This window comes from Siphateles boraxobius, unplaced genomic scaffold, assembly GCF_051911475.1.
Source record: "Siphateles boraxobius isolate OS27281-9 unplaced genomic scaffold, OSU_SipBor_1 66, whole genome shotgun sequence".
NCBI classification, from domain to species: domain Eukaryota; kingdom Metazoa; phylum Chordata; class Actinopteri; order Cypriniformes; family Leuciscidae; genus Siphateles; species Siphateles boraxobius.
Window position 1 is genome coordinate 25599645 of NW_027509193.1, and position 21332 is coordinate 25620976.

Genomic DNA, 21332 nt, shown 5'->3' on the forward strand with positions numbered 1-21332 from the left:
ACGTGAACAGTCTCTCGCTGGGCAGACGTTACGTGAACAGTCTCTCGCTGGGCAGACGTGACGTAAACAGTCTCTGACTGGGCAGACGGGACATGAACAGTCTCTGACTGGGCAGACGGGCTGTGTCTCTTCCTTCTCCTTCTCCGGACCACCGGACTCAGGACCACCCGAACCGGGACCACCGGAACGGGGATCATCTCCCGACTACATCCTCCACTGTGACCTCCACGGGACCCGCGAAACTTGACCAACCGGGTCCCCTTAAAAAACACCCTTCTCTCCCTATCGGTGGCTGGGGAAGAGATATAAGGAAACATACCGCTGGATCTGGGACAGACGGAGTCGTTCTGTCACGAATCACACACAGAAGAGAGAGAGATCCAATAGCAGGTAATTTATTAAAGGGTAATCTGTACTCACAATCCAGTCCAGGCAAAGGTCAAAATCCAAAAAGGTAATCCAAAACATAAAAGACAAACACAAAAAACAGGCTCAAAGACGACAGAAGTGTGGTGACAATATACAACGACTCCGTGACATGGACTGACACAGACAGGGTATTTATACACAGAACTTAACAATGTAATAAGAAACAGCTGCGTGCAATGATGAGTGATGAGAACAGACAAAGGATCGTGGGAAATGCAGTTCCAGAATACATGGTGACAGTAAGGAAAAGAGACCTCTAGTGGACACCCGGGGAAACACAAACCAACACTGTGACAAGTCCAACCCGCTGAGCTTTGTGGTGTGGGCCCAAGGTGCTTTCTTCGGGTCATCAGGTGGGTACCCTCCTTCAACAGTGTTTCGTCAATTAACTCACAACACCTCCAGAGGGCTTGACAGCTAATCCCAGCATTCTGGGGCAGCCCCCTCCGCCCCTTGGGCTCCACAGCCAGTGCTGTTTTATGTTCCCTCCCTACCCTATGGGTTGTTCCATCGCTCACAGGGCTTCAGCCACAGCCATCTCGATGCTGTCTCTGTTCTTCTTGTGATATTCACAACGAGCTGTCTCCTGCTGGGACCTCTTATTCCAAGTCTGGACAGGGCGCTCCAAATTGACTGCCGAGGAAATCCTTGGCAGCCTACTTCCACTGGCAATTTCCATGCCCGCCATCCCACCTGTTGGCACTGTTGGGTGAGTGATTGATACTTCCCAAGCTTTCTTTCAAGGGCCTCTTCTATCCTCTCCTCCCATGGCACAGTCAGTTCAAGCAGCACCACCTGTTTTGTTGCTCTGGGCCACAGAACTATGTCTGGTCTGAGAGTTGAGGTAGTGATCTCCTCTGGAAACTTGAGCTGTCTCCGGAGGTCAACTCTCATGTCCCAGTCAGTAGCCGATGTCATGATTCCTGTGCCAGTTGATGTCCCACTAGAGCTCTCCCCTGCTCTAACAAACCTTTTTTTTTTTTTTTAAAGAACAGCATTTATTTGAAATAGAATCTTTTGCAACATTAAACGTTGCAACATGTCTTTACTGTGACTTTTTTTTTATAACAATTTTTATTGTACAGACAAAGAAAAGTGTACATTAAATCATTGAAGAGACAAGCTGTGATGAATCACCGGAGGCAGTCAGGTCCATTTGCAACGTTTTATTAAGAAGAATAGTAAGCGGGAAAAGGGTCAAACACTAGCAAGATCAACAACGAAGATTAGGCTCACACTTATCAGATCCAGGCGAGGGGTCAGGGCTGGCAGCGAGCAGAGGAGAATCCAGGGACGAAGCAGGGGGTCGAGAGACAGGCGGCAGACAACGGGATAATCAGATCAGCGGAGGTCAAACACAGGCAGGCAGAGATAAAGGGATAAACGCTCAGAATGTTCACAGAGGAAACGAGACTTCGCACTGTTTGAGAAGTGAATGGGGCTTATATGCAGCTAGATAACAGGTGCGTGAGTGATCAGTGATGGCAGGTGTGTGAGTTAAGTCAATACTCGGGTGATGGTGCCCTCTGGTGGCCAGTGAGGGATGTTGTGGATTCTGAGAGTGTGACACAAGCATAAAAGAGAAAACATTGTCTGCACTTTTATCTTTTACACATTCCCTACCAACATATAACTAAAAAGAAAGAAAAAAGAAAAAGAACCACAGCAACAAAGTAACCACCACCCCAAACCCCTCACCCCACCCCACCCCTGCTCTAACAAACCTGATCAAACGGGGTGCTGTCGTCCTCGTGCTGTTGTGGGTCTTCCTTCTCTCTTCCTCCAGGCCTGTAGCTAGCATGGCAAGTATCTGGTCATGCCTCCATCTAAACTTGCCATCAGCCAGGCTAGCCTGACATGATGACAACACATGTTCAAGGCTTGCCGGTTTCCCACACAGCGTGCAGTCTGGGCTCTCAACCAGCCCCCAATGATGGAGATTCACTGGTGTTGGTAGGACATCGTATGTGGAGCACAGAAGGAATTTTATCCTCTTATCCTCCATGCCCCACATATCCCTCCACCCCAATGGTCTTCCTTGGACACCACCCCAACATGTCCACCTCCCCTGGTTTTTCATGGCTGCTTCCCTCGCTTGCCTATCCTCCTCCTCCACCATACGGAGCACTTCCTGGACTAGACTGCGGGGACCTTTGGCATTAGCATCCCTCCACCACTCTGGTTATAACTCCTAGGCCCAGCCTGCCTTGGTTGACCATCCCCATGATCTCTTTATGGCGTAGCCTTGTCTCTGCGTCTACCACAGCCCTGCCTGCTGACCATTTCCGTCCTGTGCAGATGGTGATATCTGCCTGGCGGACCAATTGGTCACTACTGTCACGAAGCATTATCACCTGCCGGGCTTTGGTCCCCTTAAACTCTTCAACCACAGATGTTAATGGCAGCTGTAACTTGCTTCCCGAGCTGTACAGGCCTATTGAAGAAAGGCTTTTGGGGACTGACAGCCATCTGCGAAGGAAGGTGTTGATCCTCCTTTCCAAGGCTTCAACTGTTGTTAACGGCACTTCATACATGAGCAGTGGCCAAAGAAGTCTTGGGAGCACACCATGCTGGTAGCCCCAGAGTTTGAATCTTTCAGGTAGCCGACTCCTATCCAAGGCTCGCATCCAAGCTTCCGCCTGACCAAGCATCTCCTTCACACTCTCTTGGTCATTCAGTCCCGCTCTAAACCATTTTCCCAAGCTGTTAATGGTCTCTCACTGACAGTGGGGATGAGGTCTTGTCCAATCCTGAAGTGAAACTGGTCCTGCACGCGTCCTTTCCTCAGCACAATGCTCCTTGACTTTGCTGGCTTAAACTCCATCCTGGCGCCTGCAATTATCTTGCATAGATCTTCCAGAATCCACCAACCTTCTGGGAATGATCTTGCCGTTATGGTCAGGTCATCCATGAATGCCTTAACCGGAGCCTGCTAAATACCGCTTGCCAGAACTGCACCTCTTCTAGGCTTCTCTGCTGTCTTGACCAAGAGGTTCATTGCAGCTGCAAACAAGATGACCGAGATGGTGCATCCAGTTACGATGCCTTATTCCAACTGCTGCCAGCTGGTGGTGAAGTTCCCACAGGTGAATCGCATCCTGAAACGGTTGAAATACTCCTGCAGGAGGTGCTGGACTTTCCCTGAGACATGGTACGCATGTAGTGTGAGATCCACCAGCTTGTGAGGGACAGATCCATATGCATTGGATACATCGAGCCACAGGACTGCAAGATCTCCATGGTTGCGTTTTGCATCCTCAGTTATCTTTGAGATGCAGCTTGCATGCTCGATACACCCTGGAACTCCTGGGACTCCCCCCTTCTGTACTGAGGTGTCGATATACCTGTTGCTCAGCAGAAAGGTGGTAAGTCTGCTCGCTAATATTCCAAATAATATCTTACCCATTATCATTGTCTGTAATCTTGTTTTACTACATTCTTCTTGTCTACATCAGGGATCGTAGATAGATTGACTCTTAAACGATAACGATCTCTGGAGATGTTATGCGTTAAGTAATATTCGTCTGCAAGTATAGCAGCTTCCACAATAGACTCAACCTTCTGCTCAGGTACATAGGTTGCCACAGCGGTTGGCAGGCAGTTCTTAAATTCTTCTAAAATAATTAGTTCACGCAGTTTCTCCTGACTATCAACCTGCTGCGATGAGCACCAACGATCAAACAGGGCTGCTTTGTCTCGACCAAATTCAACAAAAGTTTGCCGCTCAGTTTTTTTTAAGTTCCTAAACTTGTCGATATGGTTCAGGGATCAGCTGATAGCACCTCAGAACTGACGCTTTCACAAAATCATAGTCGCCGCTCTGTTCCATGGTTAGCGATGAGTAAACCTCCTGCGCCCTTCCCACTAAAACACATTGCAGGAGGAATGCCCATGCAGTTCTTGGCCAATTTAAATTGGTCGCGACGCGTTCAAAGTGTGGAAAATATTTTTCCACATCTCTTTCTACAAAAGGTGACACAAGTCGAATGTGGCGAGTGACATCAAATAAATTAGGGTCAGAAGGAACAACACCTTCCCTCTGGGTGTCGACTTCTAGTTTTTGCAACGCCAACCGGTGTTCAAGTTCACGCTCACGGGTTTGAGCTTGTATGCGCTCATGGTCGAACTCAATTTCCTTCTCTCTGATACTTAACTCCCTCAACCGAATTTGCAGCTGTAATGCTTCTGTAGACACGGGAGATTGTTTCTCTACAGGCAGAATGCCCTTACTAACCAAAGCAGTTTGCAAGACGGTCTTAATTGTATCTTTGGTGCTCTTTTCAGCAGAAGTGAGCTCAACCTCCTAAGTTGCAGCCAAATTTAGCAACTGCTCTTTTGAAAATTTCAAAAATAACTCAATTGAGGGTTCTTTAACGAATGTTTCCTCTGTTGCCATTTTAACGCGTAAAGACGCCTAAAGCGTGCAAAAATAAATAAATCACAAAATAAAAAAAATAAAAACTCACTAAAGCAGTTTAACTGCGACAAAGCTACAAAGTAGCAAACACCTAAAGTGGTCAAACAAAAAGCACAATATAGGCTACCAACGACCACGAATTTTAATGTCCACCCACGAATTTAATCATCACGCTAGTACAATCAGAGTACCGGCGCTCACTATATAGGCGATATGCCAAAATTTATCACAAGCTATACAACTTAACTAAAAGGTATTCTGATAGGCAAAAATGTTGTCTGTGGCTGCTCTAACTAACTATATACAAAACCAAAACAAAATCCTAAATACCTAAGCACTCTTCAGTGGCTTACTCAGCTCGAGGCCTCCTTCGTGCCCCCTCCTGAGATATCCACCAAAATAAAATAAAATTGTTTCGACTAAACAAAGGAACAGACAATCATAATTGCTCACCAGAATACTCACCAAAATGTTGTACTAGTTGTAGCGTTTTTCAAAAGTTCCACAATTAACACTAAAGTCAGATTTAATCAAATTATTGATCCCGGACGAGCCCCCACTATGTTACGGGCAGTCGGACACCACCCTTAACATAAAGGAGAGACGCACACAGATCGGCTCGTAGCAAAAATAATAGGGGTATGTTTACATACGGTCTTATATGTTGTATGTTATATGTATGCACCTCCTGCCAAAGTAAATTCCTTGTCTGTAAATATTCAAGGCGATTAAAACCCCCCATTCTGATTCTGATTTAACAGGTTCGGTTTTTAAATAGTAAATAGGTAGCAACAAGATCTTCTACAAAGGCGGAATGCTTCAGTACTGCCGGGTGGACAGCAAGTAGGCAGATGTTTCGAAGACAGAAAACATGGCAGGGCGTCGCTTCTGTTCTCAGTCTCTGTGTGCGCCCTCAGGAACGGTCCCAGAAGCCTTATATAGCGCAAACTTAGGCTTCGCTTAGGTGTGGCTCATCTGCAATTAAGAAAGGGGAGAGACATTGCACTCAAATGCACCTTTGCACTCAAATGCACCACCCAGAGCTGGGGGACGTAACAAGTGGTCTGTCTTCTCCAACTGGTGCGCAGCCCAGAGTTTGGGCCAAACGACTGTAAAGTCGTCTTCAAACCAAGATGTGGTTACATACCTAAGGTGCTCTCCAATCCGTTCAGAGCAAAGGGCATTACTCCCTCTGCTCTTCCAGCTCCTGAGGACGAGCGAGAGTTGCACTTATTCTGCCCGGTTCGGGCCTTAAGGGTGTATATCGAGCGCTCTGCCCAGTTCAGCTAGTCAGAGCAGCTTTTCGCATGCTTTGGAAGCTGCACCAAAAAGATATCTGATCACAAAGCAGAGATAGTCCCAGTGAATAGGGTATACAATTGCGCTAGCTTACACTTCTATGGGCCTCCAGTGCCCCATCCGAGTGAGAGCCCACTCCACCAGAGGCATGGTCCAGTGAAGTATCCATTGGTGAGATATGTGCGGCGGCCGGCTGGTCATCATCGTCCAACTTCACCAGGTTTTACAACTTGGACGTCCTTGCACTGCAACCATGGGTTCTGTCAGTTTATCTGGCCCTGTAGGGCCATAGGTTCATGCAGTTTTACTGTGTGATTCAATCAGGCTTCAGTGTTTTGGAGAAAAAGAAATTTTCCCAAAGCGGCAAATACGACGCAATACTCATTCCCGAGCTTTTGGCTACCCCATATTTATTGGCCTTTGTAACGATTTGTCAGAGACCGATTTTTTAGCATTTAATTGCAGTCTGTTGAATGTAATTTGAGGATAAGTCATACCATTATACGCACATTATCTTTTTTGCTGATTTTGAACAAATCTTCTTTGATGTAACGGTCTAAATCATGCAGTTTTGTTGCTACTTTTCACAAATCTATTTTAAGACAGACAGTGTTGTAAGCCTGTCTGGGGTAAGGTGTAATCTTCATGCTAAAATATTTATGGATGTTTAAGTAAAACATTTCAAGGGTCACCTGTGTGCTTTAAGACGCTGCCCACAGTGAAATTACTCTGCCTTCAATTACTTAATATAAGTTTATTGAATAGGAGAAACCCCTTGAGATGAACCATCTAATTTTCATTTCCATTAAAGTATTTTTGATTTAGCCATGTGCATCACATCTTCATCAAATGGTATTTTACCTACCTTGTAACAGTTTGTGTAAAAAAACATACTTTCTTTATGTAATTAAAGGCACATGATTTGTCTCATTCTGAATTTGTATTGACTTATTAGGGTAAATAAATAGTAACAGTGAAAATTAAATTTTTATACTTAATCATCAATGCAGAGGCCCAGTCACATGTTCACATTTACAATAGACTTTATTTGCATTGTATGTCCAAATTTATTGTGCCAGTTGTATATATTTTTTTCTGTTGATCGGTTTCAGTGAACAGTAACACTTTTAGAGTGCGCAGGTTAATCCACAGAAATAAGCGAAAACACAAGCATGAGTACAGAAACCAACCCAATTTGTGATATCAAAAGACAAGCAGGTCATTTGAATGATTTATTTCAAAGGGAAGTCATCATATTAAGGTGCATGATGATCGTGTTGTTATTCAAGTCTCCGCCCGTCAAATAAAATAAAATCTTTATTTCGGGAAGACCAAAATGTCAGAAAGACAGTAATTATAACTCCGGCAACCCAGGCATTGGGAACTTTCCGGAAAAATCTTCGACTTCCTTTCGGATTTCATTTATTTTCAATTGGTACTTCTCATTTTGTGCCAGTTCCTCTTTATACTCCTTTAGAGTTGCTTTAGGATTCATGTTTCTTTGGATCTCCAATGTCAACTCAATGCCTAAGAACAGATACACAATCAATGTCTGAGGTAGGTTAAAAGTTTGTACCATATCCTTTAATATTATTGCTTAAAACAAACTCACCCTGGTGAATAAACTCAGCAACTTTACGGAAATCATCCTCCAATAATCCACGAGATGTAAGAGCAGGAGATCCTAAACGAAGGCCGCTTGGGCGCAAGGCACTTTTATCACCTTCAAAATGGAGTTTGGGAGAGGAAAAACTGATTAGATTCTTGTGTTAAAACATCCAAAAAGACTGTAAAAGATTGGGTCAATCGTACAAGTATTATTTATGCATTTTTAAGGCACCTGGGCAGGTGTTCTTGTTGCAGGCAATGGCACAAGCCTCCAGCACTTTTTCTGCCCTTCCTCCATCAGTTCCATTTGAACGTAAATCAACCAAGATGAGATGATTATCTGAGCCACCTAAATTAAAAAAAAAAAGAAAGATAAAGTGAACAGTTTCCCTTCTGTATCCAATATCACTATGAGCCAATGGTTTCATTTAGCTATAATTTATATTTAAATCCTTAAGAAACTTACCTGTAACAACTTTGTAGCCCTTTTCCATTAGGGTGGCTGCTAAAGCCCTGCAATTTGCGAGAACTTGCAATTGGTAGTTCTTGAACTCTGGAGTCAGAGCCTGCTTCAAAGCAACAGCAACCCCTGCGCATCACATAAATAAAAAAAATCTGAAATCAGATTAAGAATTAAAAAAAATATATATGAAATCAGATTAAGAATTAAAAAAAATATATAAATACATCGATTATTATAAAATGTAATTATCGCCATCAATAAACAATATAAATTAGTTTATGTATAATTAATGAATATTTAACGTTTAATTTGACCAAAGCACATATTCGGTAGAAGAAGAAAAAAATCGAACACAGATTAAGCATGCCCATTTTCAGGAATATTAATAGTTGTCTTAGTAATTTTTTGAGTGATAACATTATTCAACATTAAATAATTATTTAATTTCTACAAATTAATGCATATTTACTGTTATATTGAATTAAGACTTCTAAATCAAATTGACTATATTTCAATATATTTATGCATTAAGTGTGAACATAGTTTGTATATAGTACGAATTTTGTTGAATTTGGAATGGAAGTCGAGTAATAACTCAGGATGAATCCAGTGCATAACATACCACTACACTGGTCATTGTAAGATTACAGTGTACCAGTACCTACATGCCCTCCTGGCAAGCACTGACATGACTGTTGATTGGGGTGATACAGGAAGGCCAACGAATGAATGGTTCTTTTTGTCAAGTGTGGTTATCATGGTGTTTGCAGTGATTGTAATCCTTAGGCTATATATAGATAAATACTTGTGCATCTAGCATCAGATAACTATAAATCGACAGTGTTTTCAGCATCTGGTTACTGAACTAAATTAAATGGCAAGCTTAATCAAATGTCAATTATTAGATCTTTGATTAATCATAAATATTCCTAGTGTAAATGCAAAACTTCTCTAACCTTTATATTAAAGACATGGAGGATGTCAGCTCTTACCTGCAATGGCATGGTTGTGAGGGCCACCCTGCAGTCCAGGAAACACAGCCTGGTTAATCAGACTCTCCAGATTATACAGGGTCTCCTTGCCTGTCTTTGCATCAACACTACGAACTCCTGAAATAGAGTGTATTGTGACCAGTGTTGGAGTAAAGCATTTCCAGTAACGCAAGTTATGTAATCAGATCACCCCCCCCCCCCCCCCCCCAAAGTAGTAAAGTAATGCATTTCTTTTTGCTGCAAATATCGAAGTTACTTTTTACGCAAGTAATGCAAGTTACTTTGTTTTCCCATTTATTGACTGACATCTCTCTTGTCCCCATATTGAGAGAAATCGGGAGTAAATGCAGAGGTGTTGTGAGCGCTGTGTGAACATGATGGTTATTGTTTTCCGTATTCTTCAAAATGAATAAAAACAGTGATATTCAAACTAAGAATATATTACGCAAACCAATGCAATAATAATAATCATAATATGACAAATAATCCATATACTTTATGCATTTAATCTCACTTTATTAATCTTACAGGTGTGAATTTGCATTTTCTTCAGCCTGGGGCTCATTCAATTCACTGGTGTGAAGGGACTTTACATTTGCCAAAAAACAAACTTTTTTTGTTATTAAAAACCAAACAAACAAGCCCAGCCCAGGTGGAAGAAAGTAGCACAAAATTAACGCAACACTACTTTCCATAAAAAGTATTTTTTTAAAGTATTTTTTAATATTTTATAATATAATATTTATTAATATCAAGTGTTTTCAGCCATTGTGGGCTGTAAAGATGAAGTTGAGGATGCGGACTCGCGATCTTTGAACGCGCCAGAGAGAAATGTAAATTTCAGAAGGATTACATAAGCAGAGAGCAGTTTGTCTTTCGTTTTGATTTGTTCTGTTTAAAAGTAGACATTTCAATAGATATATTTCTCAGGTCTATACGCTGAGTTTCGGTTCATTTATGAGACGAGTTGCAGTTCACTTGCCGGCGCCTCCGTTTCGAGATTATCTATTGTCTGTTATATTTACTTCTTATTTATTAAATCCAGGCATTTGGTTGATGAAACATTGATTAAAATTAAGATATAATTAATAGAAAACGAAATTGATTTTAATGAAAGGCTTTGTGCTTTCTGTCCGAGGTCTCTGTGAAAGTTTTAAAGTACTTTAGTGCCGCTTTCGGAGCTTGACGCGTCTGTTTTTTCCTCATAAATGCGAACACGAAAAATAAAATTAATATTATATGTTCTGTTGAGAGCCAACCCTTCTTCATCCAGTGGGTAGTAGACTATTACTTTTGATTTGCGCAGTGTAATTCACTGAATTGATTTCTCTGCTGTCAGCCTCTATCACGTATTGTGTGAGCTTGTGACTATTGCAAGCGCGCAGCTGAGGAGGCCTGATTATATTGTCTGCTATATTTACTTCTTATTTATTAAATCCAGGCAATTGATTGATTAAACATTGATTAAAATGCATGGCGCGAACGACAAAACTCCGACAGTAAACGGATGGCCCTTTCTGCTCTATAACGGGTGCTTTTCCGCGTCTCGGGTAAACAGCTGTTGCGACTCTCGCGAGCAATAACGGCCGTGTCCGGTGTGTAGACACCGTGTTAAAGCTCATTCTGCCTATAACGCTACGTTACAACATCAAGCAATATTCCAATAATTTATATAATTATAACACTTTATATAAGGCCATTTTGCATTAAGAGTAGCCTAGTTTCACTTTTAGTAGGTACATTTTGCTTACTAATTTAAAATAGTATAAAGGTCTGTACATTATGTAATTAAAAACGTTTTCATTATGATATTATAAATTTTACTTTAGTAAAAAGATCTGAGTTCTTCCTCCACTGGTAGAGATTAGAGGAATTAAGACTAAAAATAGAAGATAATGTCAGTGACACTTTTGCTATAATTAAAGACAAAGTCGTTAGTTAAGATTATGCAACAGTTTGTAGAATATAATATAATATAACATGCAAAGCAAACTAGTTTGGTTACAGCTCAAATGTATCATTCTCATTCTATCATTTCCCCTCCCTCCATTACATATCTTTGTCAGACAAGTGTTTGATCACCACATTTGAATGATCATTGCAAAACGTTTATATATTTATTCTGTTTAAAGGGTTAGTTCACCCAAAAATGAAAATTAAGTCATTAATTACTCACCCCCATGCTGTACCAACCCCGTAAGACCTTCGTTCATCTTCGGAACACAAATGAAGATATTTTTGATTAAATCTGAGAGGTGGATCACTGCTACATAGGCTGCCAGAGGGAATGAAACTTGACGGCCCAGAAAGTCATTAAAGAACATGTTTAAATAATCCATGTGCCTACAGTGGCTCAACTATAAGTTTATCAAGCGACGAGACTACTTTTTTCCCGAAAAAAAAAAACATAATAACGACTTTATTCGACTATTCCTTTTCATTCCTTGTGGGCCTGAGACGAGAGTTCAAGAGATTTCCACGACGCATGCGCGAGAACTGAACAAGAAGTATTAGAAGAAGAACGTCCTCTTCTCAGTTCTCGCGCATGCGTCGTGGAAATCTCTTGAACTCTCGTCTCAGGCCCACAAGGAAGAAAAGGAATAGTCGAATAAAGTCGTTATTATGTTTTTTTTTTTCGGGAAAAAAGTATTCTCGTCGCTTGATAAACTTATAGTTGAGCCACTGTAGGCACATGGAATATTTAAACATGTTCTTTAATGACTTTCTGGGCCGTCAAGTTTCATTCCCTCTGGCAGCCTATGTAGCAGTGATCCACCTCTCAGATTTAATCAAAAATATCTTCATTTGTGTTCCGAAGATGAACGAAGGTCTTACGGGGTTGGTACAGCATGGGGGTGAGTAATTAATGACTTAATTTTCATTTTTGGGTGAACTAACCCTTTAAATACTGTGTATTCTATATACATTACCCATCAAAAGTTTGTACACACCAATAGGAAAGTGTGTCCAAGCTTTTGACTGGTACTGTCCTATAATACACATAAATAATATTGCTACTGTACACATAAATAATATCGGCCGATATATCGGTATCGGGCTTTTTTTTTTTATTGGTATCGGCATCGCCCCCCCAAAAATCCATATTGGTCGGGCTCTAAACGCATTCATTTTAAAAGTAACTTTCCACAACACTGATCAAGGCAGTGCTGTCAAGGGCCAAGATTTAGTGTGACAGGTCAGATCACACTGAACTCACCCTTCCTAAAGAAAATGACTCCTGCCCTGCAGCCCCTCAGGGTCTTATGGGTTGTGGTTGTAACAACATCACTGTATTCAAACGGAGATGGAACGACTCCTGCTGCCACTAGACCACTGATGTGAGCCATGTCTGCCAGAAGATACGCTCCATTCTCATCTGCGATCTTCCTCAGCCGACTGTAGTCCAGATTACGGGAATAGCAGCTGGTTCCTTAACAATGATACACAGAAATATTAAAGGTGAGGTTTGTCATTTCTTTCAATGTTAAAGAGCACCTATAATGCTACTTTTTACAATATGTAAAATAAGGCTCTGATGTCCCCAGAGTGTGTATGTGAAGTTTTAGCTCAAAATACCCCACAGATATTTTTTATAGCATTGTAAAATTGCCACTTTCGCACCAGAGGAACGTTTTTATAGTTTCTAGAACTACTGGCAAAGTTCCCGGTTTTTGGAGTGTTGTTCTAGGAAATCCTTTTGGAGGAACTAATTTAGCTCCTACTTCAGAGTAGAGGTCTAAACCAGCACTATAGGAACTATCTGTGACATTAGTATACTCTGTCTCTGTCTTTACATATCCGTAAAACTCCTATGAACTGTAATAAAGTGCATTCTCCAGCTTTCATTACTGCTGTGACCAGTATTGCTCTGGAGACTACAAGCTGGATCACAAACAATTGGTAGTGATCGATCCTCGAGTAGGGCTGTGACAGTGGAAGTTTTTTACCACCGTGGTGGTAATGGACCAACTACCGGCGGTGGCGCGGTTGTTGGGGGGGTTGTTTTGAAATAAAAAATATATACAAAACTCAAACATCCATTTTGTAACAGACATGCGTTTTTATTTGAGCAATTCCATCTAAGAAACAAAAGCACTAAGTAAATATCAGTAAATAATGGCAACTTAAATAATATAATAAAGTTAAATATTTAAAAAAAAAAATTGTTTTATATTTTATATGGCGCGTTACAACTGCGGTGGCATATCCCTATCCTCGAGTAACAACTTTTTGACAAAGCCTGCCTTGTATTGCCCCTCGTTCACAAAGCAGTTCTGGAGTGAAATGATTTGCACAGACAAACGAATTTAAGTATATTTTGGGGTGCATTACCTTACCTAATTCACTGTGTCCTCAGTGGCTCAGATGTTGAGAGAAAACAAAGACTCTTATGTTCACTCTTACATCCAACCCTCAAAAGAACACCGGGATTGCTTACGAGACATTTGTTGTCGCTACAGAACGCGGAGAAAATGGCGTGTTGTGTACAACTCACTGAGGGCAGAAACCATGGTAATGCAAGACTGTCAGTCAGCGGCCGTGGGCGGGGCCTGAGCAGTATGATGTCACACTGCTCAGAGATTCAAAACGGCATGTCTAATGAGACTGCTTTGGTTTAATGGGGATTTTAAAAAAAGGTGAGGGTGGATTTTTATCATTGTAGGGTTATTGATCATTGGATCGATTGCTCCGGTCTGCCTCGCTGTCTTGCTGCCGTGTGGTTTGCGTCTGTAAGCTCCGCATAGCTTTCCGTTTTGAATCTCTATTTACTATCATTCCTTGTTTATAATCTCTATTTACTATCATTCCTTGTTTATATCGCTAAATATATCGTACTCATCAACCAGATATCTGATATTATCTAATTTTGTCTGTCACATTGATCTGACTTCGCTAGCTTTAATCTAAATAACTATCGCTAGCCTGTTACTCTGCCATCCGTGTTTGCCGTCTTTTTTTCTCTTGCGCGCAAGACTTTTTCAAGTCCATCAAACGATTGTGGTGAGTAGATCAGTCAACAAACACGGTAAGTAATATCTTCTCCTGTTATTGTCACTTGCACTGTCACATGTATAGTATAGCCTTCTCTGTCAGCGCCGAGGACTTTACATGTGATAAATGCAGGGAGATAGTCAGGCTGACAGAGATGATTTCAGAACTAGAGACACGCATCCAAAATTGAATCGAGGATAGTAAGAGTGCAAAGGCTTTAGATACTGCTTTGGATGCTACTAACTTAGTGAACTCTGTACATTGTTCGGTTCCGGCTGTAGAGCCCGTGCAGAAGGGCAACTGGGTGACCATGAGACGCTGTAGTCGCAGGACAAAAGACCGCTCTTCTGTTCCGATTACCATAACAAATAGATTCTCCCCACTCAGTGAAACACCCACTGAGAATCCTGTTGAATGTGCCCTAGTTATTGGCGATTCTATTACATGGAATGTGAAAATGGAGACACCAGCCACCATAGTCACGTTTGCCGGGAGCCAGAGCGGCTGACATCAAAGCAAATTTAAAAGTGCTGGCTATTGTTAATCGTAAATTCTCTAAAATTATTCTTTACGTCGGCACTAATGATGATCGACTTCGCCAGTCGGAGATCACTAAAATTAACATTAAAGAGGTGTGTGAACTTCCAAGAACGATGTCAGGCACTGTAATTTGCTCTGGCTTCCAGATCGCAGGGGTGATGAGATACTTAGTAGACTGTGCTCACTCAATGGATGGTTGTCTAAGTGGTGTCCGCAAAATAATATAGAATTCCTTCGACACCGGACGTTTCTAAACAGCACAGCAGTTATGACTTTATGAACTTCTTTACTTAAAAGATTAATAATATAAGAGAGAAAATTAAAACTATGCAACCGTCTACTACAGTATCGCATAAGACAGTGCATTGTAGTCCCCCTGAATTATATTCATTCATTTCTATAGGAGAGGAAGAATTGTCTAAACTTGTTAAAATCATCTAAATCAACAATATAGGGTCTAAATGTATGTTAGACCCTATACTGACCAAGCTATTGAAAGAGATGCTTCCAGAGGTCATATATCCTCTTCTTAATATCATTAATTCATCTTTGTCACTAGGATATGAACTGAAAACTTTTAAGCTGGCTATTATTAAACCTCTTATTAAAAAAACGCAACTTGATCCTAGAGAATTAATCAATTACAGGCCGATCTCAAATCTACCTTTTGTCAAAATTACTAGAAAAGGCAGTATCCTCACAAGTATGTTCCTTTTTAGAAAGAAATAATATCTGCGATGATTTCCAGTCAGGATTTAGACCATATCATAGTACTGAGACAGCTCTCATTAGAGTTACAAATGATTTGCTCTTAGCATCAGACCGTGGTTGTATCTCTCTATTAGTGTTACTTGATCTTAGTGCTGCATTTGATACCATTGACCACAACATTCTTTTGAATAGACTTGAAAATTATGTTGGCATTACTGGAATAGAACCTTTTTCACAATAACCAGAAATACGTAATCGTTGTGGAAGCGGAGTACCTGTCAAGCGTCAACACATCAGAAAAACAGAAAATGATTCAGAGAATCTACACATCTTCGCTAACGGATTTGCCAAATATTACATTTGCCGACGTTACACGACTCGTGGAGGAGAACACCGTCAACAAAAATAAAATAAATAAATAAAGGGTACAAGTTTTTATAAATCGAATGTATCGTCCTGTGTAATCATTCATTCACATACAGCATACGAAGATGTTCAACTAATAAAGACCTTCATCGCTGGCAAAAATATGATGCATTTGCAGATTTGCCTTCACTAGACTGTAGGTCCACGCCACTTCATCCAACGCTCTTGATGTTCTTAAATCTTCCTGTTACTCCTAGTCAAGTGTGATTGAACGCGCATCAGAGGATTCAGTGGGTGCAGGAAACTGAACAGATCATTCAAACTGATTCGCGAACCGACTTAGACAGATCTGCCAACTCGTTTGATGAAGTCTTTGAACAGAATCGACTCAAAAGAGTGATTCATTTGTGAATTGAGCATCGCTCATGCCCATAAAAAAGATACAGCGCGCTTGGAATAAACTACGCATTACAACATGTATTGCATTAAAAATTAAATAACAAGAGGAACATCGCCCAACATAACGAAGTAAAAGTACAGTTTTTTTCATTAGAAATGTACTAGAGTTAAAGTAAAAAAATACCCACATTTAAATCTACTCTTAAAAGTAAAAATTCTCAACAAAAAAAAAATACTCAAGTAAATGTAAGAGTTAACGAAGTAAATGTACTTCGTTACTATCCACCTCTGCAAATCATTAGCGTGTCAACTTAGACATAATGTATGTATATTATAGAGGATATACATTATCTTACTAAAGCATTATAGTCTGCTGAAGCATGATGGTATCAATTTGTTCTGTCTATGGTTGTCCAAGTAAACGTCTTGTGTGTAGGGACAATAATGTTAAGTTCTCCCCTTTTTAATCATATAGTTTGGTCCTTCATCCCGCCGGATAGCCTGAATCCATTTCCGTCTAACTTCACTATCAACAGGGAGGGAATGAAACGACAGATATGGCTGCTTTTGTGAATAACTACAACCAAAGATATCCATAGTTAGCCTTTATTGTGGATATCTATGACTACAACAGTCCGGTACGCTACAATGACTCTTGCTCGTTGCCTGTGCCAGTACGCTACAATGACTCTTGCTCGTTAATTGCGGCATTTGTTTACCTATTGCCCTGACCGGGGAGGAAGAAGATTTCCATGACTATTGCGTATTTCCGGTCTCAAATACGGAAGTTGTGAGAAAGGTCTATTGCACTATCATGGTTCAAATTATACTGTTATACGAAACGCACCAATTCACAAAATTAACTGAATGCATAGCTGATATAAAAATTTGGATGACTAGTAATTTCCAACTACTTAATTCTGAAAAAACAGAGATTCTAATTATTAAACAAAAAACACTCAAGTAATAACCTAGAATACTGTCTGACACTTGATGGCTGCTCTGTCAAGTCTTCGTCGTTGGTTAGGAACCTGGGTGTGCTCTTTGATACCAATCTTTCATTTGAAAGCCAAGTTTCTAGCATCTGTAAAACCGCATTCTTCCATCTTAAAAATATATCTAAATTACGACATATGCTTTCAATGAAAAATGCGGAACAGTTAGTTCATGCGTTCATGACCTCAAGGCTAGATTATTGTAATGCTATTATGTGTGGTTGCCCTGCACGCTTAAGCAAATTACAGCTGGTCCAAAACGCAGCAGCTAGAGTTCTCACCAGAACCAGGAAGTATGAACATATTAGCCCCGTTCTGTCAACACTGCATTGGCTCCCTATTAAACATCGTATACATTTTTAAATATTGCTGACTACTTACAAAGCACTAAATGGTTTAGCTCCCCAGTACTTGAGCGAGCTCTTAACCCATTATAGTCCTTCACGTCTATTGCGATCTCAAAACTCTGGCCAGTTGATAATACTGTACCTAGAATATCAAAATCAACTGCAGGCAGTAGATCATTTTCCTATTTAGCACCTAAACTTTGGAACAGTCTCCCTAACATTGTCCGGGAAGCAGACACACTCTGTCAGATTAAATCTAGACTAAAAACGCATTGTTTACCTGGCATTCACATAGAACATAATACATTTTTCTATTATTCAAATCAGTTAAATGATTATTTTAGGCTGCATAGATTAGGTCAGCCGGAACCGGGGACACTTACTATAACAGCCGATGTACTCGTTACATCATAAGAAGAATGGCATCTAGGCTAATGTTAGTCTTTCTGTTTATTCCGAGGTTTAATGAAGTCAGCCAGATCCGGGCCGTATCCAGATCAGATGGTGGACCTGCGCCTGGACACGACCACAACGCATCCCTGAAGTGCCAGCCTCATCAGCCCTGTGAAGACCTCATGGACACCTCAACAAACTCGTCTCCATACCGGCGAGATGACTCCTACCTCCAACCAGATGGAACTGGATAAATATTGTGAATGTTCTGATCCAATCTGACTTCTGACCTGTAATGCTGCTTGAATCGTAATCATACACTGTTCGTTCGTTGGCCAGAGGAGAACTGGCCCCCGACTGAGCCTTGTTTCTCCCAAGGTTTTATTCTCCATTCTGTCACCTGATGGAGTTTTGGTTCCTTATCACTGTTGCCTTGGCTTTTGGCTTGCTTAGTTGGGGACATTTAATATTCAACAATATTATTGATTTGCCTTACTTCAGGTGGACGATGACACAATTTTTCTTCTAGAAACAAACTTTGTGTATTATTTTCATGTTATCACTGTGAAACTGCTTTGATACAATCTGTATTGTAAAAAGCACTCTATAAATAAAGGTGACTTGACTTGATTGCATTCACATTGATTAAAATACATTGTCCCAACCAGCAACACTGGCTTAACCAATGATGTGAATTTGGGCAGTCCTAATTGTTTATCTGACTAATAGCAGAAAAAGAGGGAATATAAAGAAAACCTTTTTATGTGCGTTTTTTATTGTTTTGCAATTATTTTTGCATAATGTATTGTTGTTTTTCACATTATTTAGTTGAACAAAGATGTAAAAAAAATGACACATTAGAAATCACAAAAAGGAATTAGGAAAATATATATATATAGTAAAATCTCGACTCTCAAAGAGAATTTTTTTTTTTTTTGATTGTCCAACAACTAAAATTATGAACACTTTACATCCTGTAGTTCAGAAATTAATTATGCTGACCTGCAATGATTAGTCTTGGGTGGAAGAGGCGAGCATTTTCCTCAAGTCTGTCATAATCAATATATCCAGTTTCTGGATTTACCTGGGGAAAAACAATTTAAAATAAGGTCCCAATAGTTAATGTTAGTTAATGCATTAACTAAAATGTGCAATTAGAAATACAGTGAGAGTATTTATTCATATTTGTTACCGTTAGTTAATAAAAATACAAATGTTCATTTTAGTTAACTTCTATTAAAAAATATTAACAGAAAAAACTTTTGATTAATGTCTTAGTAAATGTTGAACTTAACACTAACTAAAGAGTGCACTACAATATTGATTATAATCACAAGGTTACCTTATAAGGCATAGACTCAAAGAAAATAGATGTGGCTGAGATTTTCTTCTTGTCAGTCATGAAGCCATGGGTGAGATGGCCGCCATCAGGAAGATCAAGGCCCATGATCCGCCCATGAGGTTCCACTATGGCTGTGTATACGGCAAAGTTCGCAGGTGACCCTGAGGAAAAAAAGAAACAATATTTCGAACAATGTGCACTTGAGTTAATGTTTCATGTTACATCATCTCTTCCAGCAGCAACAGTCCAGTGACAGAAACAAACCTACCAGAGTACGGTTGAACATTCACTCCCCATTTAGTCGGGTCGAGGCCGTAGACTTTGAGAGCTCTTGCCTGACACACACGCTCCAATTGATCAACATGCTCAGTGCCTCCATAATATCTTATAACATTAAACAAAATTTGGCATTTAACACAAGCACATTTTTCGATTTGTAAGGTCTAAGTGTAATTGAAATAATATTAATCTTATTCTCATTACAAAAACAACATAAAAATAGTAATTAAACTAAATGAAATGTCATTGCGCAATAGTCACCTCTGACCAGGATAACCCTCAGAGTACTTATTGTTCATGCATGAACCAAGAGCCTCCAAAACAGCTCGACTAGTGAAGTTCTCAGAGGCAATGAGCTCTAATCCATACGTCTGCCGCCGCTTCTCCTTCTTTATTATGTCAAATACCTAGTGCAAACAGAAATTTATCAATGCGATAAACAGATAAGCAATGACACAAGTCGTTTTAATTGAGTCAAGCACAGATGTGCTACAGCTATCAGTCACAGGGCAGATAATAGTCTAGGAGACACATTTCACAATATCACTCATGGTACACTGCATGCTTTCAAAATAATCTAGTCTTAAGGCTGTTTGAATAATCACACACTTACCTCAGGATCATTTGTGCTGAGAGGCTCCAGCATCATCTTGTTATGAGATTCCCATGTTTTATTATTATGCCCGTTGAGCTGAGCCATAGTTGATTACCTCTAGAAGAAATTATGTTATTAATACATGTGAGAAGACTCCCATATGCCAAACATACTGTATATACTGGGATACATTATTTATAATAGAAGCATTAATGTATTTGAGTTTGAGTTCTTAAACTTTGAAGCAGAGTATTTTTCGTCCAAATGCAAATTAGTTGAACTTTTTTTAACTTAAAGTACTAAAATTACTCAAACAAAGTGAAATAAGTTAAATAGAAATATTTAAAAAATAATAATAAAACTGAAAATATATGAATAAATACCATAATAGTATCCAGTACTAAAATAACAGTGCTCAGCTGTCAATCAAATGATGCAACTGCAGCTGCCAACGCGGAGCACGCTTACGAAACACAACTGTTTTTCCATCTTGTCGATAACTTTAGGGGTAAAACCAGGGTAAAACAAAATTAGATTCGCAGCAAGTGTGACACACAAACCGGAACTACTGCCTTTAGGGTTACATTTTACCCGCGAAATACATCCTGTAACTAAAATAATAACGTTACATAACAAGTGAGTGATGGAAACGTTTACTAATAAAAACTGAAACGATGCGATTCTTTGCATTTGGCACTAATGTAAGTGCTCTTTATGCACATAACGTTATGCACAACCTTAAGAGATTAACATTAGTCGGCAAGAATGTGGAGCACATGCACAGTCACAAGGTTTTGATTTGATCCACTGATCACAACTCTGATTTACGTTACCTAAACTTTAAACATAGCTAGTAATATACAGTGGGAATGTTCTTCCACTTACCTTAACAAACGCGAGGAATGCTTCGTTCCAAATTACTTTTAGTGAATGTAATGTTCTTTTAGGTTTCCCTCGTGTCAAAGTCCGCGAAATTTGGAGACCAATGATCACGCTGCGGGGCGTGGCTAGTCGATCGCGTCCTGCCCCGGAGAGCACATTTTCTGCATTGATACTTTTTTGTTCAGATCTTACATTTAAATAACATAGACTTCACAAATGCTATTTTTAAGGCTTAAGAACACCCTGGGCTTTTCTGTGACAAAGGTAAGGGGTTGTGTGCAAT

The 21332-nt window shown here is 40.1% G+C and overlaps 1 protein-coding gene across 1 annotated transcript; it reads right to left on the minus strand.

Moving 5' to 3' along the window:
- Nucleotides 1-7170: 7170 nt before the first annotated feature.
- On the minus strand, nt 7171-21178 carry LOC143722098 (serine hydroxymethyltransferase, cytosolic-like). The gene is made up of 12 exons (XM_077213278.1): nt 21053-21178; nt 20186-20284; nt 19834-19979; nt 19562-19677; nt 19294-19454; nt 18954-19035; nt 12426-12638; nt 9209-9325; nt 8220-8342; nt 7986-8102; nt 7758-7868; nt 7171-7672 (listed from the first exon to the last, which is right to left on the minus strand). Exons 2-12 carry the CDS (start codon nt 20270-20272, stop codon nt 7500-7502), a joined length of 1446 nt encoding a protein of 481 aa, XP_077069393.1. The 5' UTR covers nt 20273-20284; nt 21053-21178; the 3' UTR covers nt 7171-7499.
- Between the last annotated feature and the right edge of the window lie 154 nt (nt 21179-21332).

Coding starts and splice junctions, on each gene's coding strand:
- LOC143722098 (XM_077213278.1), bottom strand. CDS start 20,272: ATGGCTCAGCTCAACGGGCATAATAATAAAACATGGGAATCTCATAAC. Junction 19,036..19,293: donor TTGAGTCTATGCCTTATAAG/GTAACCTTGTGA, acceptor GTTTTTCCCCAG/GTAAATCCAGAAACTGGATA. Junction 7,673..7,757: donor TGCTGAGTTTATTCACCAGG/GTGAGTTTGTTT, acceptor ATCTGTTCTTAG/GCATTGAGTTGACATTGGAG.